Source organism: Megalops cyprinoides, chromosome 25, assembly GCF_013368585.1.
Source record: "Megalops cyprinoides isolate fMegCyp1 chromosome 25, fMegCyp1.pri, whole genome shotgun sequence".
Lineage (NCBI taxonomy): Eukaryota > Metazoa > Chordata > Actinopteri > Elopiformes > Megalopidae > Megalops > Megalops cyprinoides.
In genome coordinates, this window is record NC_050607.1 from 10393925 (window position 1) to 10410552 (window position 16628).

General features: G+C 47.1%; 1 protein-coding gene across 1 annotated transcript in view; it reads left to right on the forward strand.

The window, feature by feature from the left end:
• Positions 1-6441: 6441 nt before the first annotated feature.
• Positions 6442-16628, forward strand: part of LOC118771793 (membrane-associated guanylate kinase, WW and PDZ domain-containing protein 2-like) — a 153885-nt gene continuing 143698 nt past the window's right edge. The window contains exon 1 of the mRNA XM_036519831.1: positions 6442-6909. Coding sequence (XP_036375724.1) covers positions 6612-6909 — 298 coding nt within the window. The 5' untranslated portion in view covers positions 6442-6611. The remainder of the gene's footprint in view (positions 6910-16628) is intronic.

Here is a 16628-nt window from a genome sequence, read left to right on the forward strand (position 1 = left end):
CACTGTATGACAGTTAAGTGATTTCAAGTCTCAGGACTCGGATGGGAAAACGCAGAGCAGGTCCGTGGAATCATCTCGATGTGGAAGACAAGCAGAGGAGGATTCTGGGAAACTTCAGAGAAAGGGACAGATCAGTCACAGGGAGCGAGAGAGAGCGTCGCCGTCAAGCTGCTGCACAGCTTCACGGGGAACGAGTTGGAGATTTTGTCCTGAAAAGAACCCGTCTGAACCCAACAAACGAGAGGGCCGTCTCACTGCCCCGGCTGCCTGCGCACTGCTGTCTGACTGAGCTGCAGTGTGGGGGAGTGCAGCTTTACTGAATGCAAAGAATAATGGTTCGTCTGCCAGTAGGATCCTTCAGAGTATGTCATGCAATGGGGAAGCCATTAGTGCTGTTACTGCTGCCGCTGATAAAGAATGTGCTCATTTCAGTATCTGTCATTGGACACTGGACAAAAAGTTTACCCAACCACTTGTCCTCAGGGAGTGCCTGAGAAAAAAGGAAAAAGTGGAACCCATTATTATCCCCTTTATTGTACTGGCACAGCTTTATTTGATAATATAATCATAAAGTACATTGTAAAGTAAGACCCATGAGCATTTTCTGTATTATATGTTTCCAGTATACATGATTACATGTGTCCTGAGTCAAAGCAACTCTTTCAGCTCATTAGCATATCAGAGGTATTAATGGTGCAATGATGTGCCCACTATGTTCCAGTGGGGGACTCTGAGGTATCAGTGGCTAAAGAAAAGCTCCCCACTGTGGTAATGATCTCTTGTTATGATGTCATCGAGTAGGAAGGATGAATGCCTTTCTGATGTCATCATATAGCAGGAATGAAAGCCCTTTATGATGTCATCACAGGGCAGGGGTGAGATCCCCTCATGATGGCATCAGACAATAGGCTGTCCTTACAACAGCAGCACCACACAGTCCTTTTTCTCTCAGACGAAGGCGTCAAAAATAAACAACAAAAAAGTGAAAAGCAAAAGGTAGACACCGGGTGCGTCAGAGCGAACATGTCAGCCAGCGCACAGGAAGAAACACGTCTTCCATCTTGTCCGGGCGCAAAGAGCGTCTTGAGTGTAGCAGCTTTTCTGATCTGTGATTTCAGCTCAGTCACTCACTGTAAAAGCCCTAAATATATCCTCTGGTTGCTCCTCAGATGGGCTGAGGGGGGAGATGGGGGGGGGGGTTGCTTCCACTTCACTGTTTTACACAAAGTTGCTCATGCAGCGTGTCAACTGGCTGATCTACGTCTCCACAGCAACTGAAAAAGGATGTTTCATTATGAATGCTGGTACTTTATGCCAACAGCTACACCATCCTGTAACTTTCTCCTGCCCGGTGGCTGAGAAGCAGCCTGGCTTGCACTTGGAAGGGAGGCTGCTGTAGGGTGGGGTGTTGGTGTGCCGGTAGTGAGCAGTCTCATCAAGCGCAAAGCCAATGCCCCAGTGCAGTGATGGGGACACTGTGCCGGAGGGGACATCATTTTTCTGAGGGGACTTACTGTTGTCATGAAAGATCCTATGGCTCACATCACTAGGTATACAGAGGGGAACTATGTACTACTGACAGTATCAACCCACATTCACTCTATACTGTGCAAACAGTGCAAGCACTTGGATCAGTATTGTGTTTGCAAAAGCTTTATTGACTGTAGTGCTGAACTCCAGTTTCTGAGTCAAAGGGTTCTTTACTCTGTGTGCCCACCTCCATAAGGATAATCTGTTTTTAAACCAAAGACAACACATGAAACTCCCAAGAGTTAAAAAAGTCGAAAAATGTCCATTGTGTGCATTCACTCTATATATGCTGTACATTGCAGATATGCTTGCATTCCTCTTTGCCAATGAGCAAATTCATGAATTAACTCTGGGTGATGTCTTATGTAGAAGGAATGTGAGCTCTCCATTGGCACACAGCACAGGAAGTGACACACTTAAATGTTGTGCTGAGAATGAATCATCGCAGTCTGGGGACCGGCTCTTAATTAACATGGCGGAGGACCCGCCCGGCCTCTGCTGTCGCAAGTCTTACAGGTTCCCCCGGTAAAATGTTCAGTTTTGGCAGGCCCGGCAGCGCCGAGTCCGTTTTAGATCTTCCAAACTCTTTGGGCGAGCCGGATAACGCGGGAAACGTTTTTTTTTTTTTTTTTTCCGAGCGGCGAGGACAAACAGATGGCAACAAAATAAACAAGGCGCGCACCACGCTCACAGATGGCCTATCCATTATGCCTACGCCTCATCGAATGACTGCGCAAAACACACTCTGTTCATTCAGTCTGTTTTTTTTTCCCCCCTCCGTTGTGTTGAAGTGTTGCAAACTTTAGCTGCCAAGAGATTAGCCAGACGTATGTTGCTTTTTCAAGCTACAGTGACCAGATTCGGCTGTAATGACACAGTGCGGCCATTGTCACTAAGCCTCTGCGCTGTGAAAATGTGATTGAAAGCATCTGGCTGCTTCATGTGTTATGTGTGAGCCACGCACAACCTCCCCGATGTGGCCCCGGGCACAAATACTGACATTGTGTTGCAGAGCGACACTCGGATATCCCAAAGGCAACATCATTGTGTATCATTGTATCAGCCGATGTGTTCACAGCTGCCGTCTGACTGCCCCCACAAAATCACAACAAATTGCCACACAGAGAGGCAGACCTGTGCAATGTATCATTTACTGTGAAAGGAAAATAGGCCGCTCAAAGCGTTCTTTTTGCTTTGTGCATGCAAATTCCTGAGGTGTTACATGTGTGATATTGTCCTGAGGCATTAGATTAGATAATGGCATTCTTCTCACAGCTTGTCCTTGTGTCCACTCTGAGATGAATGGAAAACTCTATACAGAATTGTGCAACAGCTACAAGGATAAAAAGCAATCTTTGACAGTATTTGTTTTCAGGATTGTATGCAACAAGGGGTTATGTTGTGTCCTTGGTCACTGCGGCGCAACAACATAATTTCACACAAAGGTTTGTCAGCAGATGACACAAAACCGCAGCCTATTAGGTATGCATTTATTGTCTGAGAATTCTTGCCATTTGTGGAGAATTTCACACCATGAGTATCCTGTAGTCCATTATCCCTGACATGACACTAAACATGACATGATGCTGACATGACATGACACTAAACATCTCCAATAAACCTCCTCATATCATCCCACATGACCTGAACTGGGTCTACTACTCTCTACTCTCTGCATGTTAAAGCAGTCTGTGAATTTCCCTCCTAATTAAAGCACTCTGTGAATAACCCACCTGGTTAAAGCACTTTGTGAATTCCTCTCCACGTTAAACCACTCGGTGAATTCCTCTCCTATCTAAAGCACTCTGCTTAGTCAATTACTCTCCCTGTTCACATGCCACTCAGTTGAGTCCTCTCTAAATTAAAACACTCCTCCAAATCAATTCCCGTCCTTGTTAAAACCCTCCCCTCCCAGTTTGGTTGCTGTCAGTGTTCCTCCCACCCCTAAACTGTAGAACAGAGATCCTCTCACTGTGTAAGAGAGCTGAAATCAGTGACCTGCTTTTCAAAGGCGCCTACAATGACTCTGCATAAAATGAACCCAGGGAGAGTCTGAATGGAGGTACCAAGAATTCATAAAACTGCCCTGTAAGAACAATTCATTTGGTGCTCTTTTTCTGTCTTAGACAGAAACCCCCCTTCTAAGTATGCCTGAAAAGCTATATGCATAAATACTTGAACAGACACCAGTAGATTCATTCCAAGCTCCACTTACTTTAAAAACTCGAGTGCCCTGTAGTGTAGCTATGAAATGAAGCAAAAACTGGTAGCTGATAAAATAATTAGGGTTTATATGGCAGTGGAATGTGCTCAACATTGGTGGAAACATGCTGAGTTCTTTACAAAGGAAGAGACCATGGTGAGGTGGTGACTGCAGGCTCTGGTGTGTGAGTGCAGGATTTTGTGAAATCTGATTTTATCTGTTCCCGCTCCTCTGAGGGCTGGATAGCTGAGCTGGTGTTAGGCCCCGTGCCTCCTCTCTGTCCCGGCCAATACGCGGTAATCCCCTAATCCGCCCTGATTATCCACCCCGGGATTAAACACTATCCAATTTTTCATCATATTTGCTTTTGGATCTACACCGGGATATCCCTCTGTAATCTGCATTATTTCATTAGAGTTAATCTCTGATTGTTTTATTCAACGCCAGGCGTTCAGTGTTGGAAAGGAACAGCCACAAACTGTGGTTGCACCTCTTTAGATGTGAATGCACATCAGAGCCATGGTTGACATCTGTCACTTTCTTTGATTCTGCATGCTGAACGTGTCTGGATGTGGCCACCAGCGTCAGTTATATGTTAGCTTGTAGCATGGTAATATCATACAGCCCTGTGAAGGAGTAGCCCTTCACCTCACCCCCAACAGGTTAAATGTTTGTTAATTGTTTAATTGGCTAAATTGAGGACCCTCATTGTCTACTTTCCATCTTGTAAAATAAGCGCTTCATTCAATCAATTACGACTGGGACAGGTTTTATGTTTCTTGATTCAATGATTGTTTCATTGTTTTGTTTGTCTTTGTCTGAGAGCCAGTTAACTGGTCAAACCTGCACTAATTAAGGTTTGTTATACACAGGTGTGTGGCTAGGTTCAGTTTGCTGCAAGCCATTTTGCTGTGCAGGGGGTTTTAGACTGGTTCTCCTGTGTTTGTGAGTGTTTTTTTAAATAAATTGTGTTTTTTGTAAAGTTTTACTCCTTCTGCTAATTTATGTGCAGAGCATCGGCCAGCTCTGTTACAAGCCCAAATAACAACTGAGTTTCCAGAAGCTTATTTTACAGCTGGGAAGGACCCACGAAGAGGTGATCCATCTGCACCCTGGTCTGATTGCTGTCCTCTGTCTACAACTGGATCTGGTATGCTGACCCCTGAAGACTCAGGAGCCCAGGTACTGTTCTGATCCAGATCGCATATCCCTCCAGACATGCTGTGTTGGTCTGAACACACATCTGCCACTGACAGCTGCCAAGTGACTCCAGGGCTGTTCACACATCCATCTCTGCCACACCGCAGTACCAAACACAGGGTATTACCTCTTAGTCTATTGCATGACGTGGCTTGGGACTCAACCCCACAACCCTCTGGCATCAGGGCAGACCTCTAACACAACACACATCGATGTGGTGCCAAATACGCCCTGTCTTTGGTAGAAGTAGCATGTTAAGTCTGTGATACTGCTTGACAGTTGAATTACAGGGGCCTCCATTGTGACGCATTCAAGTTGAAAAAGCTGTAATCGCATCCCCCCGAGGGAAGGATCTAAAATGCATGCCCGTGTGGTTCTACGTGCTGGGGACGGGACATTTAATTTTACAGACCCAAAGTGCTTTATCGAGCGCTTCAATTAAATTTAGCGTTCTGCTCAGGTCCAGCATTCTGATACCCCTCCCCCCAGCACGCGTAAACCACATTTACACTGCAGGGGAAACACAACAAGATGAATAATACATGCAGCCAATTCACGGGGCCCTGAAGTCTAAATAAAACACCAGCAAATGACACTGCGTGCATCTCTAATGAGTGCGGTAACGCTTATCCCTCTGTGTGTGCTGTGTTACAGCCTGCCATTATGCCGGAGTGTGCGTGAAGCTGGCTGGCGATTTATATTTATGTTGTCATTCTTGGGACATCTCTTTTAACATCTCACTTGGTCGCTACTTAATACTGAATGAGCGCGACACTGCTGGTCATAACGTGTCAATTAATAAATAATACAGACAAATTGCTCTGCAGTCATTCGGGGCGTGGGGTTTACTCCGTGGGAGTTTACGATGTGATGTTTATTATGGAAGAATTGTCATTTTGATCGCAACAGATAACAGGACTTCATTAGAACTCGTGTTTTCATAATATTCGAGGTTTAAACAAGCAATACATGAGTTCTAAGTGATTGTATTTCTTCGAAACAAAAGGATCCCAGCTGTCTATTCCAACAAAATGTGTTCGGGAGGATGCATTAGTGTCTTCATCGCCTTCAACGAACACACATACACGTATAATTTTTAGCAGGGAAAGGAAGGGGAGAGGAAGTTTATGTGCATATAGACAGCCGTTCGTTTCAAACCTCATGCACCAAAGCATTCATTCAACAAATTGCTCTGCTTTCATGCTACCATGTTCTCCGTTTCGAAGACGCATTATATATAACCGAATCACAGAATTGCATAGGCAGCAGCCAATGTTTTGATGATAGCCTTCTCTTTGTAGTGCGGTAGTCGCGTGCACGTAGCCAATTCAATCTGGCGTCCGCGCTGCGCTGGACGCCGCGGCGAAAATTCCGCTACTTCATCTCTCCTCCGTTTCTCCCTTCTGTGGCGAGATCCCGAGCCCTTCTGCGTCTCTCCTCCTCCAGACATCACATCCGGGTCACTTGCCTGCAACTGTGTGTAAAGCTGCTCCTCCACTCTAGTGAAACGCAGCTCCAGACAGCTGCTGTAGAGGCAAGCTGACATGGATCCTACCGCTGGCATCAACCGTTGCTGAAAATTTCAAGCATCTCCCCGAGAGGAGCCGAAACCAGGAGCACAAGGGTGGACCGAGAACTTATTGCATGAGCGCCCTCATGTAATAACCGTTTTACAGCAATGTCCAAGACCCTGAAAAAGAAGAACCACTGGACCAACAAAGTCCACGAGACTGTCATTTGCAGGAATAAAGAAGGCGAGCTGGGGTTCGAGCTGAAAGGAGGCGCCGAAAATGGGCAGTTCCCCCATCTCGGGGAGGTGAAGCAAGGCAAGGTGGCCTGCCAAAGCGGCAAGCTGTCCCAGGACGAGCTTCTTCTGGAGGTCAACGACACGCCGGTGGCCGGACTGACCATTAGGGATGTGTTGGCTGTCATCAGACACTGCAAGGACCCCGTCCGGCTCAAGTGTGTAAAACAAGGTGAGATATAAAGATAAACACAAACACAGACCCTGGTGCCTAAACTGTTGCTTATGAGCTGAATCTCTCAGTGCACTCTGATGTGCGTGTGCTATCGCCTGTCATTTCTAATACGCACTACTAGTGTTTATTCACGAAAACTCTGGTAAGACGAGAGGGTTTTAAAGCCTGTGGTCCGTGCGGTTATGGAAAAGTTTGGGCATTACGTCGCTCTTATTGTGTTTTGTTTGGGGGGACGGGGGAGCTGCGAAGTTGCTTTCTTTGTGCTAAACTCAAACGTGAAGTTGTTAATTGTTGCCAAGTAGCGGAATCGATGCCGTGCCTAAAAGGGGGTGTGTTCAGCTTTGCAAGATGCAACGATGTGCTGTTGCAGACGCCACAGGGATTCTAAGTTTTTATTTTATTGATGTTGTAAATCGTGCTATCTGGTAGTGATGCGTTCCTTTCTCTCCCTCGGGGTGTGATGTTTGATTTATGCCGTTGTCTGTCAAGACAGGAAAGCAGCTGGGTAGATAATTAGCGAATTTCAGGAACAGGCTGGGCAGTGGGTGTGGTGTTTTATCTAATTGTTTACTTTGGTAAGTTTTCTTGTGCAGTTTGAACCTGCATATAGATAGTAGTGAATCATATGAATGCCGAAGAAAAGCCGATAACCTTGGGGAACGTTTTTTTACAAACATGGAAGTAGCAGACTATACTCAAACGAATTTCTTCGGGCGAAACATTAGCTCACACAAAGGTAATGTTGCCCATTACATTTTGGCAAATACTTTATTCCACAGAGTAGAAATATAATAATCTCTGCACTAATATGGTACGTGTTGCTCTAGAGTTACTCAAGGCTGTTATTGTGTTCATATTATCAAACCGGCCGTTGGCTTAATATCCGTACATTTTAAGACAACCTCAGGTGCCCTCAGAAGTTATGAGCACAGGAACACGTTTGCTTTGAATGATGTCGTGATAACGCCACTGTGAACACCGCTTGTGTGCTCGTTTCAAGGCATGCACGTGCGTTTTGGCATTATGAATTGATGCTGGCTCGCGCTTCTTCATCAGATACAGCTGTTATGGTGATGACGGTTTAGCTGATGACCCACTTCAGTCCTCCCCTGCGTGTTCTATTAGGACACTTAGTGAAATGAGAGAGATGACAATGGATGTACTGTACCTAGAACTTCTGTAAAAAGCAAGTCTTTTATTTTATGCTGTTCTTTCTGTGTGCACTCGCTGAAAGGGGTTGTAGCTTCCTCTGTGTTTGACTTACGATTTCACAGGTAATAAGAGCAAAACTGGTTGTATTTTCCTTTCTGTCCTGTTACCAATAAACTGCAGGAAAATGCCTGCTTCTGGTCTTCAAGCAGCTGCAAAGAAAAATATTGCTAATCTGAAGAAACTGGTTAGAATTGTGTCACTATAACAAAGGGAAAAGACATGGCATAAAGTTGTGCAGTGGGCACGTTACATGGCTCCACCTCTTGGTGCCACGCAAATTAATGACGGAGTGACATGGGCAGCAGTTTGAAGTTTTTGCAATCGCAGTCTTGAGAGGGGGCGAGGATGACATAGTCAAGGTTGAGACAAGCTACTGCCACATGAGTGGGTCTGGACCTTTAGCCCCCTGAACCCACTCAATCCACTGCACCCCATGCTGTGACACTACACACAACAAGCAGTAGAGTAGCCATGGACTCATCATGACCATTCTTAGGCTTGGAACTCTGCAGTAGGGCCTGTCCTATTACCAATTACCATGCCTTTGCATGCAGTAGTGTGTTCATAGGAACAAAAAATCTTGAAAAAGAGCTTGTATGTATGAGTGTATTTTATACATTGTTAGTATTTGTGCTCTGCATCAACAGAGTTCGATCTTTGGGCACACAACAATAGGAGATAGCTGCCTGTTCTGTCGGCCTCATCTGTAATCTCCCTCTTTCTCGGCTGGGAAATAAGCAGATCCCAGAGTGTTGGATCAGAGTCCGGGGCAGAGTGTTCCCTGTGATCGAGAACTGTGTCGGGTCCCACCAGCGTATTTACTGACGCTTAAAGGAATACGAGGCCTGATTCCAGTCCCACTTATTCAGAGGGAGGTTGTCCTCCCTGCCATTTTGCTCGTAATGTAGCCTTTGCCGAGGCCGTGTCAGAAGCTCTCATTAAGGCTCACTGAATAAAGGTCCTTCAAATGAAGAGCCAAAGGTGAAGTGCTTACTCCACCCCGAGAGAGAGAACCTGAGCGTGTCTCCTGTTGTCATGGAATTCACTCCGTCTTTGTGAATGAAGGCATTAGTGTCTCTGGGTCTCTTTCCCGTTTGTGCTTTTAATGAATTTAATGATTTGGGAGCAGTGGGTACCAGTTTCAAGATTGTTTCACATGACATTGAGCTCACAAACATCAGGTATTGGGACAGACTTTCTGCCTGAAAACACCTCCAAATTGGTGGTTTCACCACTGCACATCTGCTTTGACCCAGGATATTTGACCCTTTCATACTGGTATCCGGGAAAATGGATGTGCGTTAACTAAGTTTTGTTCAGTGAATAAACCCATCCCTTTTCACCTCAGCTGTTGGTACAAAATGCCAGAATAACTTCAATAGTCAAATGCAGTATTGTACTATTATTATATAAATGCTGCTCCTCTGCTGTGAACTATTGTGCTGGAATGTAGAGGCAATCTTTTTTGTTTCAGATTTTTTTGGAGCAGTACATTACCGGCATGGCCACAACTGCGACAGAAGCCCTGTACCTTTTTTGTCCCACTTTACCACAGCAAGAAAAGCCCAAGAAATGCTGTCAGGCAGTTGACTTTCTCATTTTATGCATCAGATCCCACAGTGAATAAGCTGAAGTCCGTGCCTGTGCAAGTCTGTCTATGTGAGGTCAGTGGCAAAGGAAAGGAAAAGCTTTTTCCCTGCATTACCTGGATGGTGCACTGGGTCATATGATTCATTTTGTGAATAAGGAAACAGCATTCTGTGCCGATGATGGCCCATAACTTTGGTGGTCAACCACGCCTGTGTTCGGGAGTTCACTTGTGGGATGGCTTTAAACTTAGACAATTTGGTGTCTGTGTATCTTAATTGTGTTCCCTCTTTCATTTGGAACAGAATAGAATGGGCTTTATTGATCCCCACAGCAAATGAGATGGGCCTCTGCAGCAGACACATAATTAGGAGGAACGATTACTAGTTTCACAATAACACGGAGGTACGTTGCAAAGCACTCTGCAGCCTGCCAATCGACCAGAAGCCAGAGACTGAGGCTTTGCGTGTGTGAGAGAGTTGGCGGGGGGGGAAAGTGGGTGTCCCTGTGCACCGCCAGGCCTTGTGGGAAGCGGGAGGACTGGCTCTGCGGCCAGGGCTCAGCACACGCCTGTGAGGCCTGGCCAAAGACAGGGACAAGCCTGCGTTTTCTCTGTGGCATTAGTGTGACTAAATCCAGCCTTTTGTGCCTTTTCGCTTTGAAGCGGCTGGCGTCTGGAGAGAGCAGGCAACATCCAAAGTGGATTTGCGGGTCGCGCAGTTGTGAAGGCTGGGGGTCAACTGCTTCTCCCGTTCATTAATTTATCATGAGGCTGTAAGTCTCTCGGTGACTCGCGGTGTTTGTCACGGCTCGGTGGCTTGAGGTTGAAACAGACTGGCGGTGAGAACTGAGGATCTTAATGTTTTTATCGATTGTAGCTCCGCCTCTCTTGTAACCTCCCTCTTTCGCACCCCCCCCCCTCACCCTCTCTCTCTCTCTGCCTTCCCCTCTTTCTCCATCTATTCTCCTCCCCATCCCTCTCACTCCCTCTCTCTTCCTCCCCTCTTTCTCCATCCATCCTTCCCTCTCTCTCTCTCTCTTTTCCTCTTTCTCTTCCTCCTTCCCTCTCTCTCTCTCTCTCTCTCTCTCTCTCTCTCTCTCTCTCTCTCTCTCTCTCTCTCTCTCTCTCTCTCTCTCTCTCTCTCTCTCTCTCTCTCTCTCTCTTCCTCCTTCCCTCTCTCTCTCCCTGCGTATCCTGCTGCTGACCAGTCCCCTCTGGATGACACACGCACTGAAACATCCAGCCAGATCCAGGCTGTATCAACAGCCTCTCTCGGGTTACTGCCGTTTCTGCCAGAAATAGTTCATTTTGAAAACAAAGCGTTGCGGGGACTGGAATTCCCAGGACCTGCGTCGCCCCTGCGCGGCCTTTCAGCAGATGTGCGGAGCGAGTCTCCCCTCTGAAGCCGGGTCGGGGGGTTGGGCCCGCAGCCACGGCGGCCTGGCAGCGAGTTTGCGAGGCGGATCCTGCAGATCGACCGAGCTGCGTGAAAAACGACGGCCCTTACGGGGAAGGGTTCCAGCAGCTCAGCGTGAGAGCGTTGCGTCTCTCAGAGAGCAGGGGGTACGGGCTGGCCTGGTGCCTCTCTGACACCCTGTTAGACGCACGGTGCATCCAGGAGTCATGATCCATTCCAAACGAGTAATGTCTTTAGGAACCCCCAGACAAAACGGCACCTGAATGCAGTACAGCTGTGCAGCACTCTGTCTGAAAGGCGGTGCATGCTTGCGTCTGTCTTTGTCATAGCGCGGGGGGTGCGTGTGTTTGCGTATGTGTGTGTGTGTGTGTTTGTGGGCGCGTGTGTGTGAGTGAGGACATGAGTGGTGGCTACGCACCCTGTTTACATCAGTTGTGATGTAGAGGACTTTTGATTGATTGACCAGAGTTGAATTGTGGCGTGGGTGTGGTGTGGATCAGCAAATCAGGCTCCTCTTTCTCAGGTGACGCCCCACCTCCACTACCAGGCATCATCTCTAGGGGCCAGGGCAGTGCTAGTCTGCCTCTCTGAGCACAGCTTAGTGTCTCTAACATACTCCTGCAGTTACATACACATACCATGCTCACATAGTCGCGCACACAAACACACACACACACACACACACACACACACAAGCCGCACAGAATTACAGGAGTATGACAGCCCTGTCTCTGCTCCAAAGTGTTCTAAAGGCCAGAGTGTTCTCAGTCAGAAAGCCCTCTGCTGTGAGCAGACCCTCGAAGCAGAAAGGCTGCATCTTAGCACCCCGCTGCAGTCTGCCTTGATGACAGATTGCGCACTCAGACTTGTTGCCAGTCTGTGGTTTTACACTAGCCGTGTTATAATAATGTGAGATGAGCTGGCAGTTAGCATTTTATTTCATTCAGCTTCTTCTTCCTGAAATTAGACCGCCTTTCCATGCCATTCTAGTTACAACACAAGACTGAAATACCAACATACATTTAAATGACTTGCTGTTTTTTTCCACACTAAGTTATGTCTACGTACCTGTTTGTCTTCCACTGTTAATTTTTACAGGAGATGTTTCATTGCAGGGCTGCACATCCTTTGTACTGTAGATTTCAGGGAGATTCAAGTCGGCTCAGATCCAGGGCTATTCTCTCAGTATCCAAGCACTCTGCCCCCTTCAAATAGACACACCAACAACCCTGCTGTAGAGTGTGTGTGCAGACTGCGTGCTTGGTTACCATGGAAGCTAGAGAGAAAGGCTAGCCAACCTGACATTTATACACTCAGCTACATCAAGGCAAAACTGGACCTGCATGTTCCCCACCCTCTGGTCAATCTCTTGCCCCGCCCCCTAACTACACGTTCCTCCCTTGGGGCTCTGGGCCCCTGCCCAACTCCCCTGACCTCCTCTTCCTCTTTTAGAGCCCTCTGACCCTGCCCTGTCCCCCTGTCATCTCACAAAATCCATCCATTAATACATCACAAGAGCTGGCAGAGACACTGAAATGCTCAAGCCAATTAGATACGCGCTAGCCAGCTACAACCAATCAACAAAGCAACAAATTAAAAAGTGCCTTCTAGCCTTCGCCAAGGTGGAACAAAACTGGATTTCATTTCAAAACAAGGTGGAAAGCCTTGGGTGATTTGCCTCTTGTGGGTGCTGTTACATACCCCTTCCGCTTTGGATTTGTCTGTTGCCGTGTGACACCTACCATCCTCTATGGCGCCCTCCTTCCTGTGACAATATCATGTTTGTCTTCAAGAGGACAAGGCTGTAAAACTCTTGAATCTTCCCTGCTGTGACTTTCCAGCTGACATATGTGATGAATAATTTCCGCATTGCTTTATTTCTCCCCGCAGTTTATTAGATTTCGGATTGAATATGTTTTTGTCTAATCTGGTTTCTTCAGCATTTGTGGATTGGGCTGAGACACAAAGTGAATTATTGAAATCATGTGGGTCATAATCCAGTAAGGCTGTCTCCTAATGGTCCAGCAGATCACCCTCCGATTGAATTTCGAGATTAATTTCAAAGAATGCTGGGATCTGAGGGTTTCTGTGTTCTGCACCCCAATACCCCTGTGACTCATTAGTGGTATGTTTTACCTGAAGGCAACTAAATTTGAAATGGACAACAACCTCGTCGTCGACGACAACCACAGCAGCAACAAAGAACATACAAAGGAAGACCGAAACGCAGATGCACAGTTATCCATTTGGCCATTGTCATGCAATTGGTGCACAGGACTGCAACACCTTCGCACCCTCAGGTGCAATCAGCTGCGTGGTGACATCAGCGGGACAGAGCCAACAGTGTGTATGCAACAGCCCATCGACCAAAAGACTGAGTCATCGCTGCCCAAAGCTTCAGCTGCAGTGTGTTTACGGTGCAAAACCCCAATGGCTGCGCATGACATCAGCGGAACCAGCCACACCAAGCCTCTCCTACACGCTGTTCTCATCACACAGTATTGCAGCTGATTCTCAGCTGCAGTTGGTTGGCCCTTTAAACAGGAAGTGATCACCGGACATTATCGAAAAGGGAAGGTGAGCACTTCTTTGGCCCAGAATGCCTTGGATCGTGTGCCCAGGTGAATCTTCCTGCGATCTGGAGATCTATGGCTCAGTTGCCCGAAGCACGCCAGTCAATGAATATAATTTTGTCCTCAGTCACTCTGCAGGCTGACAGTATGATTACCGCACAGTATGTGGTTATCACTCTTCCTCAGCTGTTGTTGTGGCTGCCCTGGTTTCCTCGTTCAAGGTCAGGGAAACTCTGCGTTTCAACTGGAGGGGAGAAACCAAAGAGTTTGGGGTTTCCTAACATGAATTTCCGCATCATGTCCAAAAACTGACGGCAGGGTGAGTTCTGTTTTCTCCTGTCAAAACCTCATCAACGTTGAAAATCTAAGTGTGATTAAAGTCTCCAAAAGCCAGCTGGGCCATAAATATGGCGGTTTCAGTGTTCATGGACTAACAGCAATAAGATTCAATCAATAAGAGTCCCACCCTCGTGGAGTGGCACACTCTCCTGGTATCAACAGCAATCAAAGCCTTAGGCAGAGGCTGGAGTTGGTCTGTTGTAAACAATCTGCCTAATCAAGGGTGTCTACGTGATAACCATCAAAAGCCGTCAGAGCTGCTTGGTGCAAAGGGGCTGGCGCAAAGTACTCAATTTATTGGTGAAATCACAGGAGGAAAGGGAGAGAATCCCCATGCTATAAGTGACATCACAGGAGGTAAGGGAGAGCAATCCCGTGTTGTTAGTGACATCACAGGAGGTAAGGGAGAGAAATCCAATGTTATTAGTGAGATCAGTTACGAGAAAGAAATCTCACAGGCGGCAAGAGAATATTTCATGTGAGGTAAGAGGGAGAATCATTACAGGAGGTAAAAAGGAGAACTCACAGGAGGTAAGGGAGAGAAATCTAACAGGAGGCAAGGGAGAAATCTAACACACAATGAAGGAAAGAAATCTAACTGCAATTAAGGTAAAGAGGAGAAATCTAACAGGATTTAAGGGAGAGAAATGTCACAGGAGGTAAGGAAGAGAACTTGCCTTCAGCTGCAGACTTGGGTGGCGTGCATGTCAGCTTTCTATCATCTCTCTCTGCTTTCCTCCTTTTAATGTCCTTAATCTGTAAGGCAGCACCATATTGGAGGAATTCATGTCTTTAATCTGTAAGGCACAAGCGTATTGGGTGAATTTATATCCTTAATCTCTAAGACAGAGCCATATTGGCTGAATTAATATAATTAATCTGTAAAGCAGAACTCCACTGAGTGAATCAGGATCCTCATGCAATAACCACAGGAGACCATTTAATACCACACAATGTACTACTTATTTGCTGAAAAATTCTCCTCACTCTGTGTGTGTGTGTGTGTGTGTGTGTGTGTGTGCGCGCGCATGCACATTGGGGGGGTAGATTAGGGGTTGATTCTCCTTAGACCCAGTGCAGACGTTGGTAGTCCACTGAGAAAGAGACCGAGAGGGAAAGGAGCAGGGAACAGGGGAGATGGAGAAGAACACGGATGTTTACATTTACATTTACATTTATTTATTTAGCAGATGCTTTTATCCAACGCGACTTACAAAAGTGATGTGCACAGTTCCACAATGAGACAGTTCTCAGCTGAGAGCAAGGTCTGTTTGAGGACACAGTACATGTTGTGTGAACAATGCATGTACACATGAACATGTTGTGAGAGTGGTAGCGATACAGCCAGCAATATTAGGAGAGTTGACTTCCAATTGGATAAAATGATGATCACAGTGTATGCGGTGCAGAAAGACTGCAGAAAAGACAAAAAAGAAAGACATCCATTGTCAAATAAGAAAAGAAACCATTGCCCGATCATCTCACAAATGGTTTCAAGTCGATCACATCATAAGGCCATCAAGTCACAAGCAGTCTGAGAGATTTTGGACGAGGGTAAAATGGGAGAAAATGTGAGACTACAAGAAAGATCGTGTGTGTGTGTGTGTGTGACAAAATGAGAGAAAAAGAGCAAAAAAAGAGGAGACAGTATTAAGTGGCCTCCCCTGGTCCAGCCAGGTTCCTGCTGAGTCACTGACAAAGAGACCAATCGTTCAGCCTTGGAGCTGTGTGGGTGGGGCCGTGAGTACGTACAGCTGGGGTTGGGGGAATCGGCTTGCAGCGGGTGGACAGCCCCAGGGAGCCGGTGGAGTCTCATTGCACCTTCACATTGGCAAGCTCTGCTGTGTTAGATCAAACGGGAAGTTTTTTAGTAAAGGGTTCTGTAGTCTGCTTCAGATACATCGGCTTTGATACTAGACTTTGCGCAGCACTGAAGTACATCCTGTCTTTATTTCTTACACATATACTTACTGTGAAAGCACAAATCGGCCAGTCATGTAGTGGGGCTGTGGGGGGGAGGGCATTTAATCGGTGTCAATCAAATTGATTTTCCTCTGCCATTTATCAGCCCAATCAGCAAGGGGGATGCTAATTTTAGCCACCTCAGAGTTTTTAATAGTAGCCCTGCAGCGGTTTGTTTGACCCGTGAAAACACCCTTACATGACCGCAGGGCACCTCGCGTTAGGCGTTGGTGGCCGTGGTGAACCCCACTGAAATACGTCTGCTTCACCTCGTTGCAGTCTGTCCGTGCAGGACCTGCTAATAGAGCACAGCGAGAGGGAGGAGCGGCTCCGCGGGAGCACAGGTGCGCTGCGGAGAGGAGGACAGGGGACCGAGGGAGAGCCCGCTTCTCCACGGGCGCAAGCCAGAGGTAGAGAATGAGGGGAGGACGCCGAGAGGAGACACCGCGGTGAGCGAGGGCTGAAGGTGAGCTCGCAGCCAGGGGGGCAGAGGTGACCGCAGCGGCTGCCACAAGGCCGTGCCCCTCCTCCCGACAGCGTCCGAATTTATGACTCCGCTGTTCACCTGGAAACAGGGAGACATTCGGTGAGCTGCTCCGTCTCCCTTAGCGACAGAACGGTCCCC